At 42.4% G+C, this 21,072-nt stretch overlaps 1 protein-coding gene across 3 annotated transcripts in view; it reads right to left on the bottom strand.

Moving 5' to 3' along the window:
* Nucleotides 1–21,072, bottom strand: part of ATR (ATR serine/threonine kinase) — a 1,676,349-nt gene that overhangs the window by 1,371,000 nt on the left and 284,277 nt on the right. For all 3 annotated transcript variants that reach the window (XM_069618270.1, XM_069618272.1, XM_069618271.1), the window contains exon 8: nucleotides 8,555–8,707. In XM_069618270.1, the coding sequence (XP_069474371.1) occupies nucleotides 8,555–8,707 (153 nt within the window). The remainder of the gene's footprint in view (nucleotides 1–8,554; nucleotides 8,708–21,072) is intronic.

Here is a 21,072-nt window from a genome sequence, read left to right as displayed (position 1 = left end):
AACATCCCACAAATGCAGAGGGGATCAAGTGTACATCATGGAATGGAAATGGGGGATACCACATCTCACCCAAGGACATCCCCATACCATTCCCCAAGTGTCCTCTGCCCAGGGGATCCTCCCCTGCATCTCCGCCCCATGGTTGGGATCCAAGGAATGGCACTCTCCTGGCCACCTGAGCAGAGGATGAATGGGAGAAAGTAGTGAGGACGCCCTCGGGTTTCTCACAGTACCAGCAACAAACATGAAAACATTGTGGTGTGGCTACCAAATGGTAATGTGTGTGTATGTGTCCCTAAGAGCTGCCTGCCCTGCAGGTGGGGATCTGCCTTTTTGTGTGGCTAGCATTTGGCCCAAGCAGACCTTTTACAAGAATAGACTGAAAAGATGGAGGCCTAGGTATATGCATAAGCCACAAGCTCAAAGGGGAGAAAATGGAAAACTAAAATGTCACTTTTCAGAGGGAGCACTCTCTATTGCCCCTAACTCCAGAGCATCTTACTCTCTAAGAGGATCTCTGGAGAAACTGTAATGTCAGAGATGGTGGAGGAATCTGTGGCCAGGATCTTGAAAACTAGACAATGACAGAGTCATCAATCCTCAGTCTTTCATGCAGACCGATTGTTGGGAAGTATCCCTAATACTGGTTTGAAGAAGCACCCATAACCCAACAAAATAAATCAGATTTACCTAAAAACTGTTTCATCAGTAGTCTTACTCCAAGATGCAGCAGCTCCAATAGGGTGTCCTCTATAAGCAACAAGTAACTGACAAATCCAAGATGGTTGACCAGCTTTATATCACTTGACCATCCCCAGTTGAAAAGGGCTAAACAATAGACATATTGGGAAAAGGAGTAGATTTAAAATCTGAGGAGCCAACAAAATTTGAAATAAAGGGGGAGAGGTTCCCAAAAATCACGGTTCAGAAAGTGGGGTGTAAAAGAGCAAAACTGAAAAAGAAGAGTCAGGCATCCTCTGAAGCAGTGTACGAAGCATCAATTGCTGCATAGAGGGGCTGATGGAGACTGTCTCAGATGCCCTAGCCCTGGCTGTCATGCAGGGAGGCTGATGTTGAAGCACCCAGAGACTTAACCTATCACATGAACTCAACTGAAAGTGGGCAAACTGTCCCCACTTACAGAGAAAGAAACCCTGCAGATAAGTTTGCTTACCAACATGAATACCTGTTGTTAAAACTTACATTCCCGGAAACACTGAAACAAGTATTACAATAAAAATAAGACAGATATAAGACCAGTCCACCTGCCAGTAAATAAACATTAGAACTGACAGGTATCAAAGCTATATACTGAACAGAACAAATTGCTAAACTGGTTAGGTAATTAAAGAAAAAAAATTAACACCACAAAATATTGGAAGCTCAATTTACAACACATGCAGACTAGCACAAATTAGGAATATAGTATGGATCCAGGGAGAAAAAACAATGTTGCTGTACCACCGACTAAATTGAGACAATGGAGTACGGGAATAATCGGACCAAAAACACATGCAAACGCAAGAAGTATATATAAACGATTAAGATACTGAGACAGCTCCTGACTTTGTGGCATGGGTATGGAGGGGTCCTGGGGAATTCTGATTCAGGGATTGTGTTACTTACTGGCTTTTCATTTGCTCCACACTGTTGTGGGCCTCGTTCCTGGTACAAGGAGAACTGCTGGAAACAAAGGCAGAACGAGCATGGAAGGCAAGACAGCACTTCTGCAGTGAATTGTTGGCACATGCAGGCAGCGTGGCATGTGGAACATGAAAGTGTATTTTGAATTCTGCGCAACTGAGCTTGAATCCAGAGGTCCTTGCAGATTACTGCTGTGTGATGACCATCTATCCTGCTAACCTACCGAATTCTGCTTCTAACCTTTAACATTCAGTGGCAGTGTGGGAGGACTTAAAGGGGTGAGACGAACAGACGGGAGGCAGTAACCAGCTCTAATAACCCCTTATACCACAGGTGTCTCTTGGTGTTTCTGATGCATACTAACCTATTTTCCTCAAGATTAAAAGAACCATGAGATATGCATGGGTTAAACATCGCTTATGCTAGAGTTCCGAGTGATCCCCCAGATTCTAACTTGACTTGAATGACTTAAGCCTGCTCTAGACTGATTTAGTAATAATGAACAGCCAAAATGAGCCGGCTTTTGATTAAAGCTAGAGTTTCACCAGAGATGTGGCAAAAAAAGCAAAAAAGCATGTGGCCTCCACTTGCTATGTTGGGGAAGGAGAGGAACTCTATGTCCCTTCCAAGGAGGCAGGGGTGAAGTCAAAACTGCTGATGGTGATCTAGATAGAACCTCTGGGTCTAGTCCGGTACAGAATGCTATTGGCCAATGCATGGACCGGGAGAAAAGAGAGGGGGGTGGCACATTGAAGGCAAAGAGAAGTGGCTCAGTCATCTCATGTTTCTAAAGTCATTTCTGGCCTGAATTTAGTAGGCCTGACGTATTCCAGGCCCTTCTTAACATACAATATGCTGTCGAAGACACTGGGTGCATTCCCAAACACCTTCATTGGATTTCCAAAAGAGCTGCATCAAGAGGCTGGATGACAGTTACTGGTGACAATTAATAATCATGTTCACCACCAGCACTACCAGGACCTATACGAGACCTTTTTCAGGGTTGTGCATTCTGAGACCCAACAACTCTCTCCACTTGGTGCCATGCACAATTTTCCACCTGCCAGACAATCCGCCTGATGGGGAGGTGATTTATGTTGAACATTTAGAGGCGTCATCAAATGTAATGGCAGCTGCATCATTATCAGTACCTCGTGATTTGTCCTATGATCCGTACATTAAAGTCATACAAATAATACCCTCCTGATTAAAAGGTTTCAAGTGACATTGCACTTGCTGGCATACTAAGTTCCTGGAAAGCTAGGGGTTATGTGCAAACCAACTGTCTCGAAATTGACCTACTGAAAACTTCACAGGATACGGCCAACTTTAAAATTAAGGTGGTACAAGCCAAGGGTGATTTCTTGTTTGCTAAGCGCAGCGTTATAGAGGAGCTGCATGTTAGCTGCTATATGCCACATGACCCCCAGCAAATACTAATCAGCATAGAATTCCAAATTCAGTGTCAGAGAATAGGCATGGCCCCTGTACCGTTGGTCTTAACTACAGTAGTTGCTGGTCCACGAGTCAACCCTCAGCAGTTTGTCGGGGGAACAGTTGCCCATGAATCAATAAATGCTGAATGAATAAAGGAAGAGAACGTTCTTTTGCAGGTGGAACATTTTTTTCATGGACTTGAATAAAGCCCCTGTCCTGTCTTCACATACGTTCCTTAGATTTAATTTTAGCCAGCCTTGTTAGGTCCCGCCTCTCTTTTGGCTTGTTCTTTCCATGGATTCTTTTGAGCATACTTTTTTTATTTATTGATTTAGCTGATTTACATTAACTTTACAATATTTTTCTAACAAACATTTAAAGAAACGAACATAAAATCATTTACATTTCATAATCATTAACTCAGTAAATCATTCATTTGCCATATGGTCTAGAATTAATATTAATATTATTAACACCGATGATGCTTGTTGATCACTAGGTAAGCACATGTTCAATATTTCTGTTTTGATTATTGCTCAACCACCTTTCAACCAACATCAAATTACCAACCTTCTTAACATCGGTAAACTAAAATTTCAAACATCAAAGTGCACCCCTTAAATCGATATGACCACTGTCCTATTACTTAGACTCTTGATCACTCAATTTCAACGCTTGCAAAAACCCAATACCACCAAATCTTATCGAAGTCATAGTTCCACAGAAGATAACTTGCCATAATAAATCTGGCATCATTTCTACAATCTCTTAAAGTGGTTGTTTCAGATATTGGATACGAGTTGATTTTAACATATCACAATCCACTAAGTGACGTAGAGTCTCTGTCTGACCAGAAATTTTGCAAAATTGACACACATTCTCCTGCGGGGTAATTACTCTACGTCTAGCCTGAATGTTCTTCGTAGACCATATACATTGCATCTTAAACACATAAAATCCATTCTGTGTGAAGAAGATGGACGTTCAGGCTCAGACACACTATGTGTCATTACGATCCTGGCGGTCTGGGAACTACGGTACCGGTAAGCATGCCGGTACTGCAGTTCCTGGACCGCCATACTACGTGTTGTGGTCACAGGTGCCTGTCAGCCCGCCAGGTTTTTCCTGGCGGGCTAACAGGCACCCACGAGCACAGCACGTCAGATGCACCGGCACAACTCTGAATGTGCCGGTGCATCCGACGTCCCCATCCCATTTCAGCCCTATGGGGCGGAATGGGGATGAGGAGGCCCTTGATTCCGGCACCCGAAAATGGGCAAGTACCGGGTCCGCCTAACTTGGCATGACTCGTTTCTTGCCCATTCACGGGTGCCGGAACAAATGCAACTCCGGCGGCAGCTGTGCCTGTTTTACAGGCACGGCTACCGCCAGGGTTGAGTGAGGCCCTATATCTATGCTGAAAGGGGTTGTCTCTAAAGTCCTGAAAAATCGGACATTTCTCTCTTGTCTTAATCCAGTCATATTGAACTAATTTAGTTTTCACTCTAGTCGGATTCTGCAAGAGTTCATTGATTGAGGCATCAGCTTCTGCCAATGCTTGAACAACCATTGATTCCACTTTCGCACAAACAGATCTTTGGAAGAAAACATGTATTTGGAAAGAACATCTATCAGCATACTTGACTCAAACGATATAAAAAACAACTTTCTGAACAATGCAATCACTTGCCATAAATATCACGCATACAAGGATATCAGGCCTAATTCATGTCTGATCCATACAATAGGAACACACCTAGGCAGATTAAGAACGCGCCTCCAAAATATGCCGTCAAACCTTTGCCACACAATTTCAGATATAGTTGCCTTTGTTTCAGATCCATACAATATTACTGGTGTGACTTTTTGATGATAATATGTGAGAGCTGGAGTTATTGAAAACTTGCCATGCTTGGCCTGAATAACAATAGCTTGTGAAATAGCTGTGGATAATTTGGTTTTCAGGCTGAGCACATAAACATCATCGTCATTTTGATCAGCAATGACCACCTCCATTGATGAACAAGCTCCAATTCCTTGTTTTGCAGGAGCCATTTTTTTTTTGTCTTGCCTCTTTTGTTGCAATTGCAGATCATGACTAGTTTTTTCAAGATTCATAGTCAGAACGTTTTCTTGGACATAAACTGACAAAGCATCCAATAGTCTTTGTAAACCTTGCGGCGTCTTGGACATCAAAACGAAATCGTCCGCATCAAACAAGGCTGGAATGGGTTTAGATAGCAATCTTGGGGCATCAGTTATGTCTTCAAAGGACTCACTAAAGTAAGAAATGAAAACATTAAAGACCCGAGGCAAGGATGCAACCCTGCCTCAGCCCTCTGCAGGTATGAATTAAAGAAGTCAGGTCACCTTCCACTGTCAATCTGACCTGTATTTTGATGTTAGTATATAGAGCATCTATGAGTGCAGTGATATAAATAGGGCATTTAGCACAATGGAATTTCTCAAAAAGAAGTTCTCTGGACACAGAATCCAATGCTGCACGAAAGACGACAAATGCAAAACAAAGAGGTTGTTTCATTTCTTAGAAGTGGGATATAATAGATGTAATTGTCAACAAATTAATTGACATTCCCATGCCAGCAATAAAGCCTGTTTGATATGGGTCACGCTTGCAATGCTCAATGGCCCATCTGTTAAAGTCTCTAAGAATGAATCGAGAGAATATTTTCCCCGGTGCATCTAATAGGGTGATCGGCTTGTAGTTCGAAGGACAGGACCGATAACCCCTCTTGAAAATGGGAACGATAACAGATAGACACAAGGATTCTGGAATGGCATTGGACTTTAATACTTGGGAAAAAATCTTATGAAGAATAGTCACCCATTGCTGCGGATGTTGTTTAAACATGTTGTTTAATCCATCAGGGCCTGGTGCCCTAGAGCTACTTGATTTCAGGATGTAGTGCAAAATGTCCTCCTCTAACATTTGTAATTTTACTTCGGTTCTATTCGTGAAGGTACAGTGTTGAGTACTTTCTAGAGGTTGAGAATACATCTTAGTATAATACGACATCCATTGACTCTCCGCTATCCCATTCATTTGAACTGGAGTCTGTTTGGAGTGATTCGCTAAATTAAGTAGGGTCCAGATTTGTGATTAATTTTTATTGGGCATTGCATCCAATATAGCTTCGCCATCACATTGATACAGATAAGCTTTATAAGATCTTAACCAGTTGTTATATTTGCATTTCCATGATTGGGTAGTTCTAGATCTCTCAGATAAGAGAAGCAGCAGAGCCAATATTTTTTGCTTACGTAAAGTAGCTTTTCGTTTTTGGACTTCCGGGTCAAAATTATATATTTGGTCTTATAATAACAATGGGTAGCTGTAATAGAATGAGTTTTATATAGCTGGAGAATGGAAGTGTATGGTTCACCCACAAAAGGAGTAGACAAACTCTCGCTTATCATTTAAAAGTTTTTAAGAATTTGCATTGCAGCGAAACCGAGTTCTCGAGTTGTTAACAATCATACGTACATTAAAGCAGCTACAAGGTGCATTACAGGTAGGTGACTCACAGGACCACTGTAATGTAAGCATTTCATGATCCCTATGGTCCTGTTTAATCACCTCAAATTTTACTCAAATGTTACGGCCTTGTAGATTCACTTTTGCCTCTTCGCCACGAGTTCTGGGGTGAAATATCGCCCAGAAGAGAACCACTGAGCATTAATAATTGCTGTTCTTTCATAAGTGCTGTCCACCTGGTACAGATCAGATTAACTGTTCTTTCACGAGGGGCCAAACACTGTAAATTCAAATCACCAACCAAAATAGTGTTGGCAATTTCTGATGCTTGCATGGATATATTTAACAATTTCTCAAGATCTGCAATAAATTTGGCATCAGATATAGCCACAGGGTTTCGATAGATAATGATAAGGGCAATGACACCTTCTGAATACATTATTTTAACCATTTGTAGATATGTATTTGGCGATACCCATGGAAACATTTTGAAACCTGTGCTTGTTTTTACCGCTACCAACAGACCTAATGAAGGATGGTCTTTTAATGCTACTTTAGCTGGATGAAGAATAATATTGTGGTCATTCCACATGGGCTGTTCAGTCAGCTATGTTTCCTGCATAGCAACTATATCAAAAGATGTTAATGAACTGGCACTCCTACCAAATAAATGGGAAGAACCACAAGTATTCCAGCTGGCAAGGGTAACTATGCTATGATGGATTGCCGAAGATAGTTATGGACAAGTACTTTGAACATTACGCGAAAACGAGTGATTTTCATTAAGGGCAGTACTAAAAGTTTTAGTTCGATTATAATTATTCATTTGCCTACTTGGCAATTTAAATTCTGTTTTTTTTGGAATGTTCCAAACTACTTGCAGCGTTAAGAACTAAAGGATCTTGCGCTAAGACAAAACCCAGAGCAAACACTTCAATATGAGTCAATGGTATTTGTTTGTTGTCCTCAATAATTTAGAATTATTATAATTTCGTATGTCACTCTCACGAGACAGAATAAATTGACTAAGATCGACATTCCTGTCAATATTGGAGGATACACCTCTGAGATCAGAATGTTGATCTATATTGAGAGATCTATACTCAAAACCATTTCCTTCACTCATTTGTTGTGAAGCGGATGGCACCACTTTCACTTGTTCCAACTTTAAATATTCCCCTATAGATTTCTGGATTTCAGCTCTAGTTTGCGGAAGGACACTGCTACTCAGCATCAAACCACTAGTGTTTGAGTCCAATATCCTCTCAGTAGAGTCAGATGATATTTGCTTGATTGAGGGGTTGGATTCAATAGATGAGTGCTTTTTAAACTCATCTTTTTGAGAAGGAACTACCGCTGTTACCAGATCATCTAGAGGAGGATCATTAGTAATTGAAACAGGATTTGAGTGGGAGACCAGGCAAGTGAAGGGGAAAGAGATGGGCGCTGGGAAGGCTGGAGAGGGGATGGCCAACAAATGAGAGATGAACAGAGATAAAAGGGGGAAAGAAAGAGGTGGACAAAGGCCATTTAAAGGAGCATAACAACGCAGTGAGTGAGGAGGATAAAAAGAAGAGCAACATTACATTAGAGGGTAAGAAATGAGCCCAAATAGGAACAAAAAGAAAGGGGAAGAAGGTGTGTATAAGGATTCAAAATGAGCAGGAGAAATAACCATGTAGAAAGAGGGGGCAGCAAGAGAGCACAACAGCAAGAATTGGAGTCAGAAAGAAGGCTGAAATATTCAGGACAAATTAACAATGAAGCAAAACCAGTAGAACACATGATCAAATATTAACAAGGCCTACAACAGCCAAAAGGCAGCCTGGTTTGAATTAGGAGCAAAAGTACAGTTTAAGCCCATTGTCATGTGACATTACTGGTAAACAGATCAAACATAAATAGACAGTTTGCTCCATGCAATGCCAGAAGGCCATCTCAACAGGTTTTGGAATAACATACAGAAGAAACACTTACAGAAGCTGCACGAAATCTGACGACTTAAAGCTAGAAGGCCAGGCTCGAAGGCTGCCTGCTTGAAAGATGGTTCTTCTATATGGCTATGAATCCAAGGCAAAGACATCAATTCACACACAGTTGTCAGGACTTGCTCACTCAGTTGGCTTTTAACTAGTAGGAAAAGAAACCCAGAAACATGCACAATCATTAAAAGAGAAACATGTTGCTGCAACTGGACAAACAGCTTAATCATGCAAAAACACTTTTCATTGTCACAGAACTATAACAAGGGCACACACTACTGACCGTTTAATTTCCCCCTGCATAAACAGCTTAAGACCTTAGAACCACAATTCCATACGTGTAACAGGGTTTCTTTCAGTAACAGCAAGAGACAGAATCCTGCCCACATAAGCAGGTTTTAAGGAGTGGGGTTTCATAGGTTGGGGTAGAGTAAGAGGGTTTCCCATTGGGATGGCTTCCACTGTTCACTATTTGCAGGGAGAACATGGCTCTCGTATCAACTCCATAATTCATGGGTCATGTGCTGTCCTGGAGGCGCTTTGGCTTCCTGATCCCTCAGTTAGTAATCTTTCACAGGCGATATAAAGTCCATGCACCTAGAAGCAATTTTTCTCAGTGTGCTCTACTTGAAACATATGCTCGGTCTCTCTCTCTCCTCTTGTGGTAGGTGTACATTTCCAGGCTGCGCAGTGCCGTGGCACCACTAGTTGGCAATGCACTACACTCTCACACATATACCCACGTCTTCTTGCTTCTCCCAACCATGCCAACACCGCACACGTCCATCATGCTCTGAAGTGCCCCTATTGCATGCTTAGTATTACAAAGCATCCCCCGCCTGCTCTTCTGATCTACTTCTGACACAATACCTAAACCGGGCCCTCAGTGTTAACCACTCAATTTTCCTTGTTTGTACAGTATGCAGACTGGGCCCAAATGAGTTTGATATGAGCTACTATTTTGCATTTAGAGCTGAAATATGAGGCAATAGAATTAAACAAATAAATAGTAGAACACTCCGGTATCCAACATCTTAACAGGATAAATATGCAGGTCTTACATCCTTGCAGCAAAAAACAGCACTTCCTACTGCAAATGCAACAGAAGACCTTTATATCCCACTTTTAAAAGTTGTTTCAAAGACCCCACTTTCTAACAAGATGGCCACAATTTCATTATGCTCCAGACTATAGTTCTAAAATGATGTTCCAATTGAGTAATCAGGAGGAGTAGCACGACTGGGAGGGTTGGACAGTAGAAGTGAAGGGGCACACGTTAGGTGTATATATGGTGATGGGAAGTTTTATATATAAACCCCAGCCCCAACCCGAATCAGTTCCGTGCCTCAGTGACCAGACACTTCTGCGCACCGGCCTGGATGGCCCAGCAAATAGCTGAAAAGCATGCATGGACAGTGTATGCAGATCAATGCAAAAGGGGGGACAATATGCTTCGACATGGGCCATATATGACACTCTGTTAAAACAAAAAACACTTTGTATGCCTCTGTACGCCACCCTCATGCTTACTCACGTCTATCCTTCAGTGGGTTTCCCTCCATCCTGATTAGTACAAGACCAGGACACGGTGTTTCAGGATGGTCTACCATTCGTGAAAGAGAGAATATATCTGCCTACTCAACAAACACACACTCAGGCACTAGAACGGTCTCATGACGCAGTCATCAACAGACATCCCGGCCAAAAACGCACTCTGGCCCTCCTCCAACGCTGGTACTGGTGGTCCACCATGTGTAGGGATGCCTATGAATATGTCACCAACTTTTCCATTTGCAAGGGACGACCCTTGGGCCTGCTCCAACCCATGCCTCTTTCGCCCAAACCATGGCATACAGTAAGCATTGACTTTGTCACCGACATGCCAAGGATAAAGGAGTATGACACGATTTGGGTGTTGGTGGACGCATTTTCCAAAATTGCACGCTTCATTCCTTGCTCTGGTATCCCTTCGGCTCATGCCTTGGCTGATCTATTCTTTCGTTCTGTGTTTTGTCTTTTCGGCCTTCCTTCAGTCCTGGTCACGGATCAGCGTTCCCAGTTTACCTCGAGATTTTGTTGGGCTCTCACAAAACTACTGGGTATTGATGCACATTTCTCATCCTCTTACCACCCTGAAACTGATGGGCAAACTACGCCCTTGTTAATCGACTTTTGAGTCACATGTGAAGAGACCACACATGTGTCAATTTCAGCCTCATATTTACTGCCATTTGATTTAATTATGCTGGGTGTCATTGCTCCTCTTGGCCTCTAGAGACTTGCTCACTATACCTTGTATAAACTTGATACACTTTTATCCAATGGACCCTTATCAGAGTAGACCTCAGCGCCCTAAGGTCTGTCGCAAGGATAATGTGTGTCGCATGAATTGCGCAACAACGGAGAAAATATGGTTCCTCCACTCCGCTTTGTAAACTAAAAATGACAAAAGTAGTTACACTCTTTCATTCAGGCGCCAACCTTAAAAAAAAAACTCCACTCAATTGGAATATAGTAATAGAACTCTGTATTAGTTGGAGCGGGTGCCCTCTGTGATGACACGTGTTTCAACAGACTGCGCCGTCTTTTTCAAATCAGGGCCAATGGTATTGGTTGCTAATTTGGAACGTGGCTTTTCAGCATAACAAAATGATTCACGGGATCAATCCCAGCCTCTGCAGTGCAAAAAACAAGCTCCGTACAATTCTGTCCGTTGAAACACGTGTCATCACCGAGGGCACCCGCTCTAACTAATACAGAGTTCTATTACTATATTCCAATTGAGTGGAGTTTTTTCTTTGTTAAGGTTGGCGCATGAATGAAAGAGCAACTACTTTTGTCATTTAAACTTGATATACTTTTAATTGCCCAATACTTGGCTCTTGTAAATGTTGTCTTCTCTTTTAATCTAAGAAAAAATATGTCTCATCCATGGCTTATCCGTCTGCCTTCCTTTGTGCTTTGTATTTATTCTTTTAAAATAGCATCCTTGATCCCAAGCCAACATTGACTCCTCTTTGCTTTGCACACAAAGCTGTTCTTCCAGCGTCTCCCGACACTGCAACCCTGATCGGCTTCCGAGGTAGTTGAATCGAATATTTACTCAAGCCAACATCCATTTCCAATAATGGCCGTTCATGCCATGTTATATTCCTATATAGCAAGCTTCTACATTAAGTTATTGCGTATTTACACTTCTTGGTCAGCAAGTTACTTTATCTTATTTTACATTCAGGATTACTTCATCTTCTCGTACATATTTCTCTTATTGCTTCAGTTATATCGTCACTCTTCAGTATTTTTATATTGTTTTACCATAGCTTCGTACATCTTCTCCATTACATCATTCTACTGTCATCAGATTTCACTCAGCGTAACATGATGTCCAATGGTGCGTGCTGGCATCCTTCCATACAACATCTTTCCACACTTTCAGTGCCAGGTACTGGGAGTCAGAGGTTGACTCCATCGTCCTCGCTATACAGCAGCTAAATTACCTCCTCCTCGTGTGCCAGATGAACAATTACTCCAATTCAGCAGCTCTGCTCTTCCTATTTCGTTTCTCTTAACCCCTTTGTGGTAAGTCAGACATAGGAAACCGACAAGAGGACATGGTTCAACAGTTTATCGATAAAAATTAAACCTCAACTGACCCTATTGCTATGATGATGGCTCTCTAACTCCAAAGAAAATAAACTGGTGCTCATCATATTGTCTAACAAAAGATCCGTCCTCTGTCCAAACCCCATTCTATCCTATGTCCGCCCTACCACCACAATTCAACAATGTAACTTAACCTAAATAAATTAACTACCACGATACTTCAGCTTCAGGTTACTTTTTTTCTGACCCCCACCCATTGTCTCTTTGGTTCTGTCTCTTTGTCTCAGGCAGTGCCCCGCTGGTATAATAACAATAAGTCATTTGAATCTGTCCATCTCTTAGAGAGAGTCGTTTCTCGCCGTGAGGACACTGTCCTTGTAATCTCACCAGTGCATAAAAATCCCAAAGTTCAAAAAAGAAAAGACAGTTCACAAAGTTCCTACAGTTCACCTCTGAGTTCTTTGGATCATCCCCTTTTGGGCTACTCGTCTTCTTGGGCTGTATCTCTTGTGTTCTGCTTTCACTCCCTCAGTGTCAGCCTTTTATGGGCTACTCGGCTCCTCTGGCTGTATGTTTTGTGGCTTGCTTTCACCCCCTTTTGGGGTATTCTCAATTTCAACCACTTGTGTACTGCTCGGCTTCTCCGGTTGTATGTCTCGTTACTTGTTTTCACCCCCTCGTGGGTTATTCTCTGTGCCAGCCCCTCATGGGCTTTTTGTTTTCCTCTGGCTGTATGTCTCATTACTTGCTTTCACCCACTTGTGTTTTTTTTTCTTTGTGTCAGCCCGTCATGGGCCTCTCTGCTACTCTAGCCACATGTCTTGTTCCTTGTTTTCACCCCTGTAAGGGTATTCTCAGCTCCACTGGCTGTATCTTGTTGCTCGCTTTCACCTCTTCGTAGGGTATTGTCAGTGTCAGCCTTTCATGGGCTTCTCTGTGCCTCTCTGCACTCCACCTGTGTTTCAACCGGCAGCTAGGGTCGTTTTGGGAAGGTTGCGTCTCCAGTGACTGCCGAACCGCCACTCTGATGTCTCTGCGGTCATGTTGTATGCGCCTGTTCCTCCTGCCTACTATCGGCAGGGCTTTGGCATCAGGATTGCCGGTTACTGATATATTTGAGGGTTATAGCTATTACACAGTGGTATTTTTATTTGGTTGTATTTTATAGTCCTTGGCAATATATTGTGGTAACCTGCTGGGATATTTTCATAGTGGGGAGACTAATTTCAGAACACTGCCCAGTAGTTATTTTTACCAGGGTCACTAACAACAACAAAAAATACTGGACCTCATGCACTCATGCCTTCTTGTGATACCTTATGTACAATACCACACTACGCCCTTTTGGCTCAGTTACAACAATTGTAAAGCATGCAATTGAAATACTGCATATTCATTCAATCTCTCTAGATAAACAGCTCATGGCAGCTACTTTACTTTGGGATCTCTTACCACACCTACGTCTCTTTATTTTCATTTATTTATTCAATAAGTTTATAGCCATTACTGGCTTTACATATACAACATAATACAAATACATACTCGATTCAACGACTAAAAGCAATTCAAAATACCAGCAGACAGTTCTTTTAAAATAGTTAAAATCAAATCATAGAATTTCATCATGTGGAATATTAGGTTAATGTCATTCCCTTCCATCAGGCCTTGCCATATCTTTTCTATATCATCAGACAGACAGGAATTCTTCAATCTTTTCAGGTATTTATCACGCAGCTGATTAAGACTTCACAATAGCAGAGCAGATATTTTGCAGTCTCTATATTTGCCGTGCCACATAATCTACAGACTCTCAACTTTCTGTCAATGACAATTTTAGCTCCTAGTAGGGGTCTATCTCTTTGGAGTATGCCCAGTGACAGAACCTAGTCCATTTACTCTTGCACTGGCTCTTAGTAGCTTTACTCCTAGCACCCTGAATGATGTTTACGTTAGCCTGTGACATGCTCAGGTGCTTCAGCGTGACCTGCTCAGGAACCATGCTGCAAGGGCTAATTTTTGTGGCGCAGGGTGGATGACCCTGCCCCCTGCTGCACAAGAAGATGAGCTGGGCCCGGTCTCGACGGCCACCACGGAGGTATCAGAATGATGCTGAGGTGACATGATTCCTTTATTTAGCAGATCGCCCTGTGGACAAGGGGTGTGGTAGGCAAGGCATACGCTGTCATGCCGTTCCGCTGTAACTGGAATGTGTCTCCCAGGGAGCCGGGGCCCTGCCGCTGCCAGGACGCAAACTGGTGGCACTTCTTGTTGTCCCAAGAGGGAAAGAGATCCACCCGAGGATGCCCCCACCTGCTGAAGATTTCCAGCAGCACCCGATCATTCAATTGCCACTCGTAATTGGCTGCTCCCAGTCAGCTGAGCCCGCCCTCTAATTCTTCGCCTTTCACCATGTCTCCTGCCTACCAGCCGCTTGCACTCTGAGATGTCCTTCCTCTTACATTCTATTTATGCCTATTCTGGTCTGTTTTCACCCTTGCCTACCCCAGTACCCGTTTCACTCCTTATTGTTGCGCCTTATACTCTGACTCCATTGCTATGTTGCCCTGGCTTTTTTTGCTGCTGCAGTCCTATTTTTTTTCATTTCTACATTCAACATCTAGACACCTGCTGTATCCTATTTCCCTTTTGTTGTGATGGGCAGTCTCCCACGGCTGCTCGGTTTTTATCTTGTTTTCCACTTAGTTACCTCCCTCCTTCCTCCCCCCCTGCACTTCACTCCTCCCTATCACTTCCCTTTTACGTTTTTAGCACTTGCACAATCCAAATCGGCTCACGGCCTAGTCAGATTCTTTTGTTTGTTTACATTCCCCTCCTCTAATACCACTTGCATGTACCGAATGTTCAAGAACTTGAGAACATTTAGTTTTTATTTTACACTCCTTCCTCTTCCCTGCGCCCCCCCCTTGTCTTGATGTGCCTTGAAACACAATTATTGCTGTATAGTGCGCATTACAAATAGGCAATACAAATAAAATAATAATAGACAAAAAAATCCTCAAGCGGCCTTATGGGCACTTGTGCGTTTGCCTACCAATCAGCTCTCAGTTTGGACCACCACCCCTTAACATGGCTGTTGTCTCTGGTGATCACCACAATGATGGCTATCACTCTGCACCATCTGAGGCTTATGTATGACCCTAGACCAAGGGTGCACAACATATGACCGTGGGCCAGATGCGGCCCTTAACATCAGGATCTATGGCCCTCCAGGCCAGTTGAATTCAATAATAATGTGCAGCCCTTCTCTGGTCATTTCCTCTCTTCACGTTACAGAGATCTGAAGCAACCCAGAAATGGCACAGAAGAAAATCACCAAACTAAGTGTTTCATCAATGTAGGCATTGCTTAAATCATACCATGAAAAAGAAATCAGGCCTTGAATTTTGGACAGAGAATGTAAAGTGTTTGCCAAATGATCTTACGGTACAGAGGCTTTTTTCCAAACGTTTTGTATAATCTCCTAAAGCACACAACACTTGCATTTGAAAGAGACAGCATTTCAAACTCTGCATGCATTAAAAAAAAAAATCTTCATTTGATAGTATTATGTTTTTGGTATTGTAGTTATGATAAACATTACAGTTAACATGGTATTGGATAAGTGAAACAGTGTCATTTATTTTCTATAAAAACCCGTCCAAAACAAAACGCAATCAGTTAGCTCAGTACATCGTAGCAGTAATGTTGTGAGCATCTTTGTTTTGTTAATCACAGGCCTCAAACTACTCTCAAGTACTTTCCTCTAGCAAACATTAATGTTTTCAATGTGTTCCTATGAAACATTGCAGCATTTTCCCAGGAAAATGAAGAAATAGAGCAATGAAGTCATAAATGCATTTCAGAATGCACCTTTCCTCTCGCTTCATTTGGACATTTTTCTGGTGTGTAAAGCCTGCAGGACCTCCTTAGGTAGTTCGGCCCACCACTGAACGCTTGCAAATTACATCCGGCCCTCCATCAAAGCCAGTTGTGCACCCCTGCCCTAGACCTACGGCTAAAATGACACTGATTTCCACACTGTCCAATGAAGAGGATGCAGGGGTCTTCGAAGCAGGTGCCTGGCCATTCTGCTGGAAATAAAGCAGCATGGGTGGACCTAAACGCCTTGTCTTGGAAGGAAAAGGTAACTTCTTTTGCAGTTTGTCCACACCCATACTCAGTTTCTCTGAGCTGTGCTTGGAGCCTTGTGTCAATTTCGAGTCTGAGGAGGGGTATCTACACAAGAGGATTTCCATGTGTACTTGCACATGTTGCATTGATTCTTTTTTTATTGCTGGTTTCATACCTGGAGGCAGATGAGCTTCACAGAGCTGAAGTGGCAATAACCTGTGCTGAAGCGGTTGCATCACAGAGCATGAGCCACACCAAAGTAACAAAACAAAGCACTAGTGAAGATGCGAAATCAAGATCTGCTACTTGCCATTTTTGTAGAGTTGAACCCCAAATTTTAATTCAGATTCAGGAAAAACAGTAGCATCTATGGAATGTGTTTCTAGAAACTATGCACTGTCTGGCGAGTCCAGGGAATTAGTCCGCTCTCCCCAAGGAGGAGCCACCCCCTTTGGGACTAGGGAGGTAAGCCCGCTAGCACTCTTGGGGGCAGGGCAAGTGGGAACCCACTGGATTGACCTTCTCTTCCTGCCCCACCACATTTCCCCTTCCTCCCCCCCACCACCCTTCCTTTAGAGGACAGTCCAGTCCCTAGCAGGGATATGTGTTACCTTCCCTTGTCTCAGGAAACTAATGTCTTTATTGGCTACATAGATATTACAAGAGACAATTATGTGAATATCCCTAGGGAATTGACTGATGTGGTATCTGACCCTTTACTGTTGTCACATTTGCCTGAGGAGCAGAACCACTGGATTGTCCCATCTACGTGCAGAGGGGAACATAAAGGTCCTGTGAGACCGACATGAAGAAGAGGGAGAGCAGAAGATAGCGACGCAAGCCTGTGGAGTAAAGCAGAGGAGGAAAGGTCCTGCTTGGAATCAGAGCTAGGAAGCAGCACCATGCACCTGTCCTGGAGAGTAGAGGAGCGAAAAAGCCCACATAGTGCTGCAGCCTGTTGAAAGACTGGGAGCTGGAGAAGCTTGGCCTTGCCTGTCAGAAACCATATGCGAATGTGGTCAAGCAGTGCTTGCTGGAACAACGCCGAAGTCCCGTCACATGCAGAAAGGAAGAACAGATGCCACTGAACCGACATGGAAGACTGAGGAGAAGCGGGAACCACGGTTTCACATTAGCCGAGGAAAACTCCTCCCCCAGGTACGCAGTGCATCCAGGCTACTGGGAGGAGGGCAGACAGGCCCTGCCATAACTCAAGACGGGGGGAGGAGAAATCAATAGCCCAAGAGGGTCTGGCAAGATCCCCTATAACCATAGGAGGGATGAGAGACCAGATACCCTGAAAGGGGCTGAGAAATCAAATAGCCTCATAGGGGCTGGCAAAAAACCATTTAACCCTGGGAGGCATGAGAAACTAGATTGCCGGCGACGGGCTGAGAAACCGAATAGCCTCAGTGGAGCTGGCAATAATCCATATACCCCCGGGAGGGGCAAGAGACCAAGTAGCCCAAGCGGGCTGAGAGACGAAATAGCCCAAGAGGGACTGAGTTATCACACAGCCCATGTCAGGCTGAGGAACCAGGTAGCCCTTGATGGGGCAGGAATCCACATACCCCCAAGAAGGCATGAGAGACTAAAGAGCCCAAGAATGTCTGACAGACCAAAGAGCCCAAGAGGGGCTGAGAGACCAAATACCCCAAGAAGGGGTGTGAAACCCAAGACACCAGGGAGGCGTAGGAAAGAAAAGGGGTCCCAGACACAACTGGAAGAGCCCTGTCTATCAAGAAACATTTGAAAGGACTTCGTTATGTATGTGATTTGAACGGGGCAGCGGGCCAGGAGGCCTAGAGACACTCTCCACTCACTTGCACCCTGGCTGGACAGCCCCAAGGAGATTTATTTAACATTTTTGGCTTCAACTGTAGATCTGGCAAAAAGCCAATAGACATTGGATGGTGATTATATTGGAGCTGCGCTTATGGCAAGAAGCCCTTTCAGTTTAGTTTAGTTTAGTTTATTTAATATACATACAGCTAACAAGCTTTGTATATACAACCGATAAAACAATTAAAACAAATGTGAGCAATTGAAACAATGCATACATATGCACAATCCAATCTTAAAAATGTTACATGTCATCATCCGAAATTTCACATAAAACTATTATTATGATAAACATTTTAAAATCTCAACAATACTCGAATAAAATTTCACTATTAAATAAATAAGGCTAACATCATCGTCTTGCATAAAATTAGTCCATATATCCGCTGTGGTACAAATATCGATCTGGTTATCATAGTATTTCATATACTTGGTTCTGAACTCCTGCAAACTTTCACAGCACTTCATTAAATGAAGAGATACAATCTATATTGTCTACTACTTCGACTGAGACCTTGCCACGACCCTGTCATCTCAAGTGCTTCAGAGTTACTGAACTTCATTCGCAAATAAGATCTAAAGACATAAGGACTAGGAAAAGCTTTCATATACTTTGGTACATTCTCTCGATTAATGTAATATTGACAGTCACTTCCACTATGTACTTTAGAAGCTAAAGAAACAACGTGGCACTCCTTACAGTATGCTGCCAATTTCATCTTAAGCCACCTCTTAAATAAACCCACAGGAACAATATTCGATGTGACAGCAAAACCTACTTTCCATTGATCAAACAGGGGTTTAATTATACCCAAGATAGCCATTGTAGAAAGTTTTTCTATTTTCAAGAATGCTTGCATATGTGCAACAACAATTGTTCAATTATCTAACTGCATCAAATTGGCATAGCACATCACTGAACGACTCAAATACTTTGCTCGAATGCATTACATGTTGAGTTCCAAATAGAAGTATTGTACTGATGTAGCTGCGGGAAGGCGCATTAATTTTCTTAATATTGTTGCCTCAAGCTTAACCAATCGAGAGAGATACCTATGTCCCCATAACTCAATTGTATATATTATCATCGCTCTCACTTTGTGTACGCCGAGTAACCAATGTTCCTGCCTATAAAGCACTGATCGCTTTAGCAGATACTAGGCAACGTGTTTTTACTGACAACCATTGCTTCTCCCAATTTAATTTACAATATAACATGATCCCCAAATATTTGTAACAAATTACCTGTTCCAAATTATCGTTGCTCATGTGCCACACATTTGTTCTGGTGGATTCTTAGCAGGAAACACCATTATTTTGCTCTTGTCTGCATTAATGTTTAACCCATTGTTATGCGAGTAATCTGCTAATGCATCTAGTAACTTTTGAAGGCAAACTGGCGTATGATCAAGAAGCAGCAGGTCATTGGCGTATGTAAGCCACCTCTCCGATGACGTGCCACATTTTATAGGGCAAGTAACCTGGATTTTAAACGCAAGTTCCATATTTGCCAAATATAGATTAAACAGGGTTGTGGCCACTATGCAACCCTGTTTAACTCTGCAACTGGTAGGTATTATTGCAGACAGTTTCCCCCTTGCATCTAATCATAGCCTCACAGACAAGTCAGAATTGAGTAGCAACAAAATCTTAAGAAGACCCTTAGAGATGTTCCATGCATTTAACTTAAGCCACAGACAATTCCTAAGCACTGAATCAAATGCGGCTGAAGAGTCAATTAAGGCACAATACACATTAAGATTTCTATGTTTCCAAGCATATTCAATGCCAGATGTTAACACTATTAAGTTATGGGTTGTGCTGGATTATGCCCTAAAACCAATTTGATTAGGTGGCAGAATATTATTGCTTTGTATCCCATCATTGGGTTCGATTAATAGTACTCTTGCTAGTATTTTTGAAGGGATATCTAACATGGGCAACATTCTAAAGTTATTCGGGTCGGCCCAGGATCCTTTTTTATATAGGGTTAAAATGTGGCTCACATTCCATGACTCAGGGATTCTACTTATAACACCTATTTCAACGAACAGTATATAAAGAGTTGCTGAGACAGAGGACTTACATATCCATATTTCTTTAGGCATTGATTATTCCTCACTAGTGCTTTCTTTACGGCCTAATGTTGATTTGATATGATTCCCTCATGTATCCTCAGAGATGCAATTTATTGCTACTTCTCTTTTTTATTGTTCCCAATTACATCCCAAATCTTGGATGAGTTGTTAGAATAGGCAAATAGGGTGATCTCTTGCCACTACTCTATTTCTAAACTCAGCTGATACCACCTTAGCCAACGGCGATATCGATTCTTAATGGATTTTACTTGGGTCGAGATTAAAGTAGCATCAAGCCCTAACCTTGCACCACACACATCTGCAATTTCATAGCGTACCCTTTTTTTTTGGCATACTAATTGCTTTGTCATGATGTTTATTTTTGCCTATAGCTTTATTTGATCTTTCTTGTGTAGACTCATATGTTCGATTTTCTTTCACTTCCCGTTGTATGACTTCCATCATCTCTGAAAATTGTGTTATTAACATTATCCCATCTTTATTGTCTACTAATTGGGGGGGAACAACTTTTTACCACCACATTTGCATGAGCCAGATAATTAGCATGCCACAAAATTCTATTGTTGCCCTCATTAACATAAATGTGGCCATTTTGGTCATACACGTCTGACAGTCTACCATAATTGGGCAGATGTAATCGTATACACAAAGGAAAGTAATCACTTTCGTTGCGGTATACTATGTCCATGTCTTTTATGCAACCAGTTCCCTTATTATTAACAAACGCATAGTCCAGAATAGAAGCAGACCTGCCAACCACGCTTGTGGCAGCCATATGTGCGTCACTTGGCGTATTACCAGAAACAAGCCAAGAATATATAATTTCAGTAGGAGGCCC

Source organism: Ambystoma mexicanum, chromosome 10 (genome assembly GCF_040938575.1).
Source record: "Ambystoma mexicanum isolate Mex_15411 chromosome 10, UKY_AmexF1_1, whole genome shotgun sequence".
Classification (NCBI taxonomy): domain Eukaryota; kingdom Metazoa; phylum Chordata; class Amphibia; order Caudata; family Ambystomatidae; genus Ambystoma; species Ambystoma mexicanum.
The sequence above is the reverse complement of the archived record's forward strand: the minus strand, read 5'-3'. Positions and strand labels throughout refer to the sequence as shown.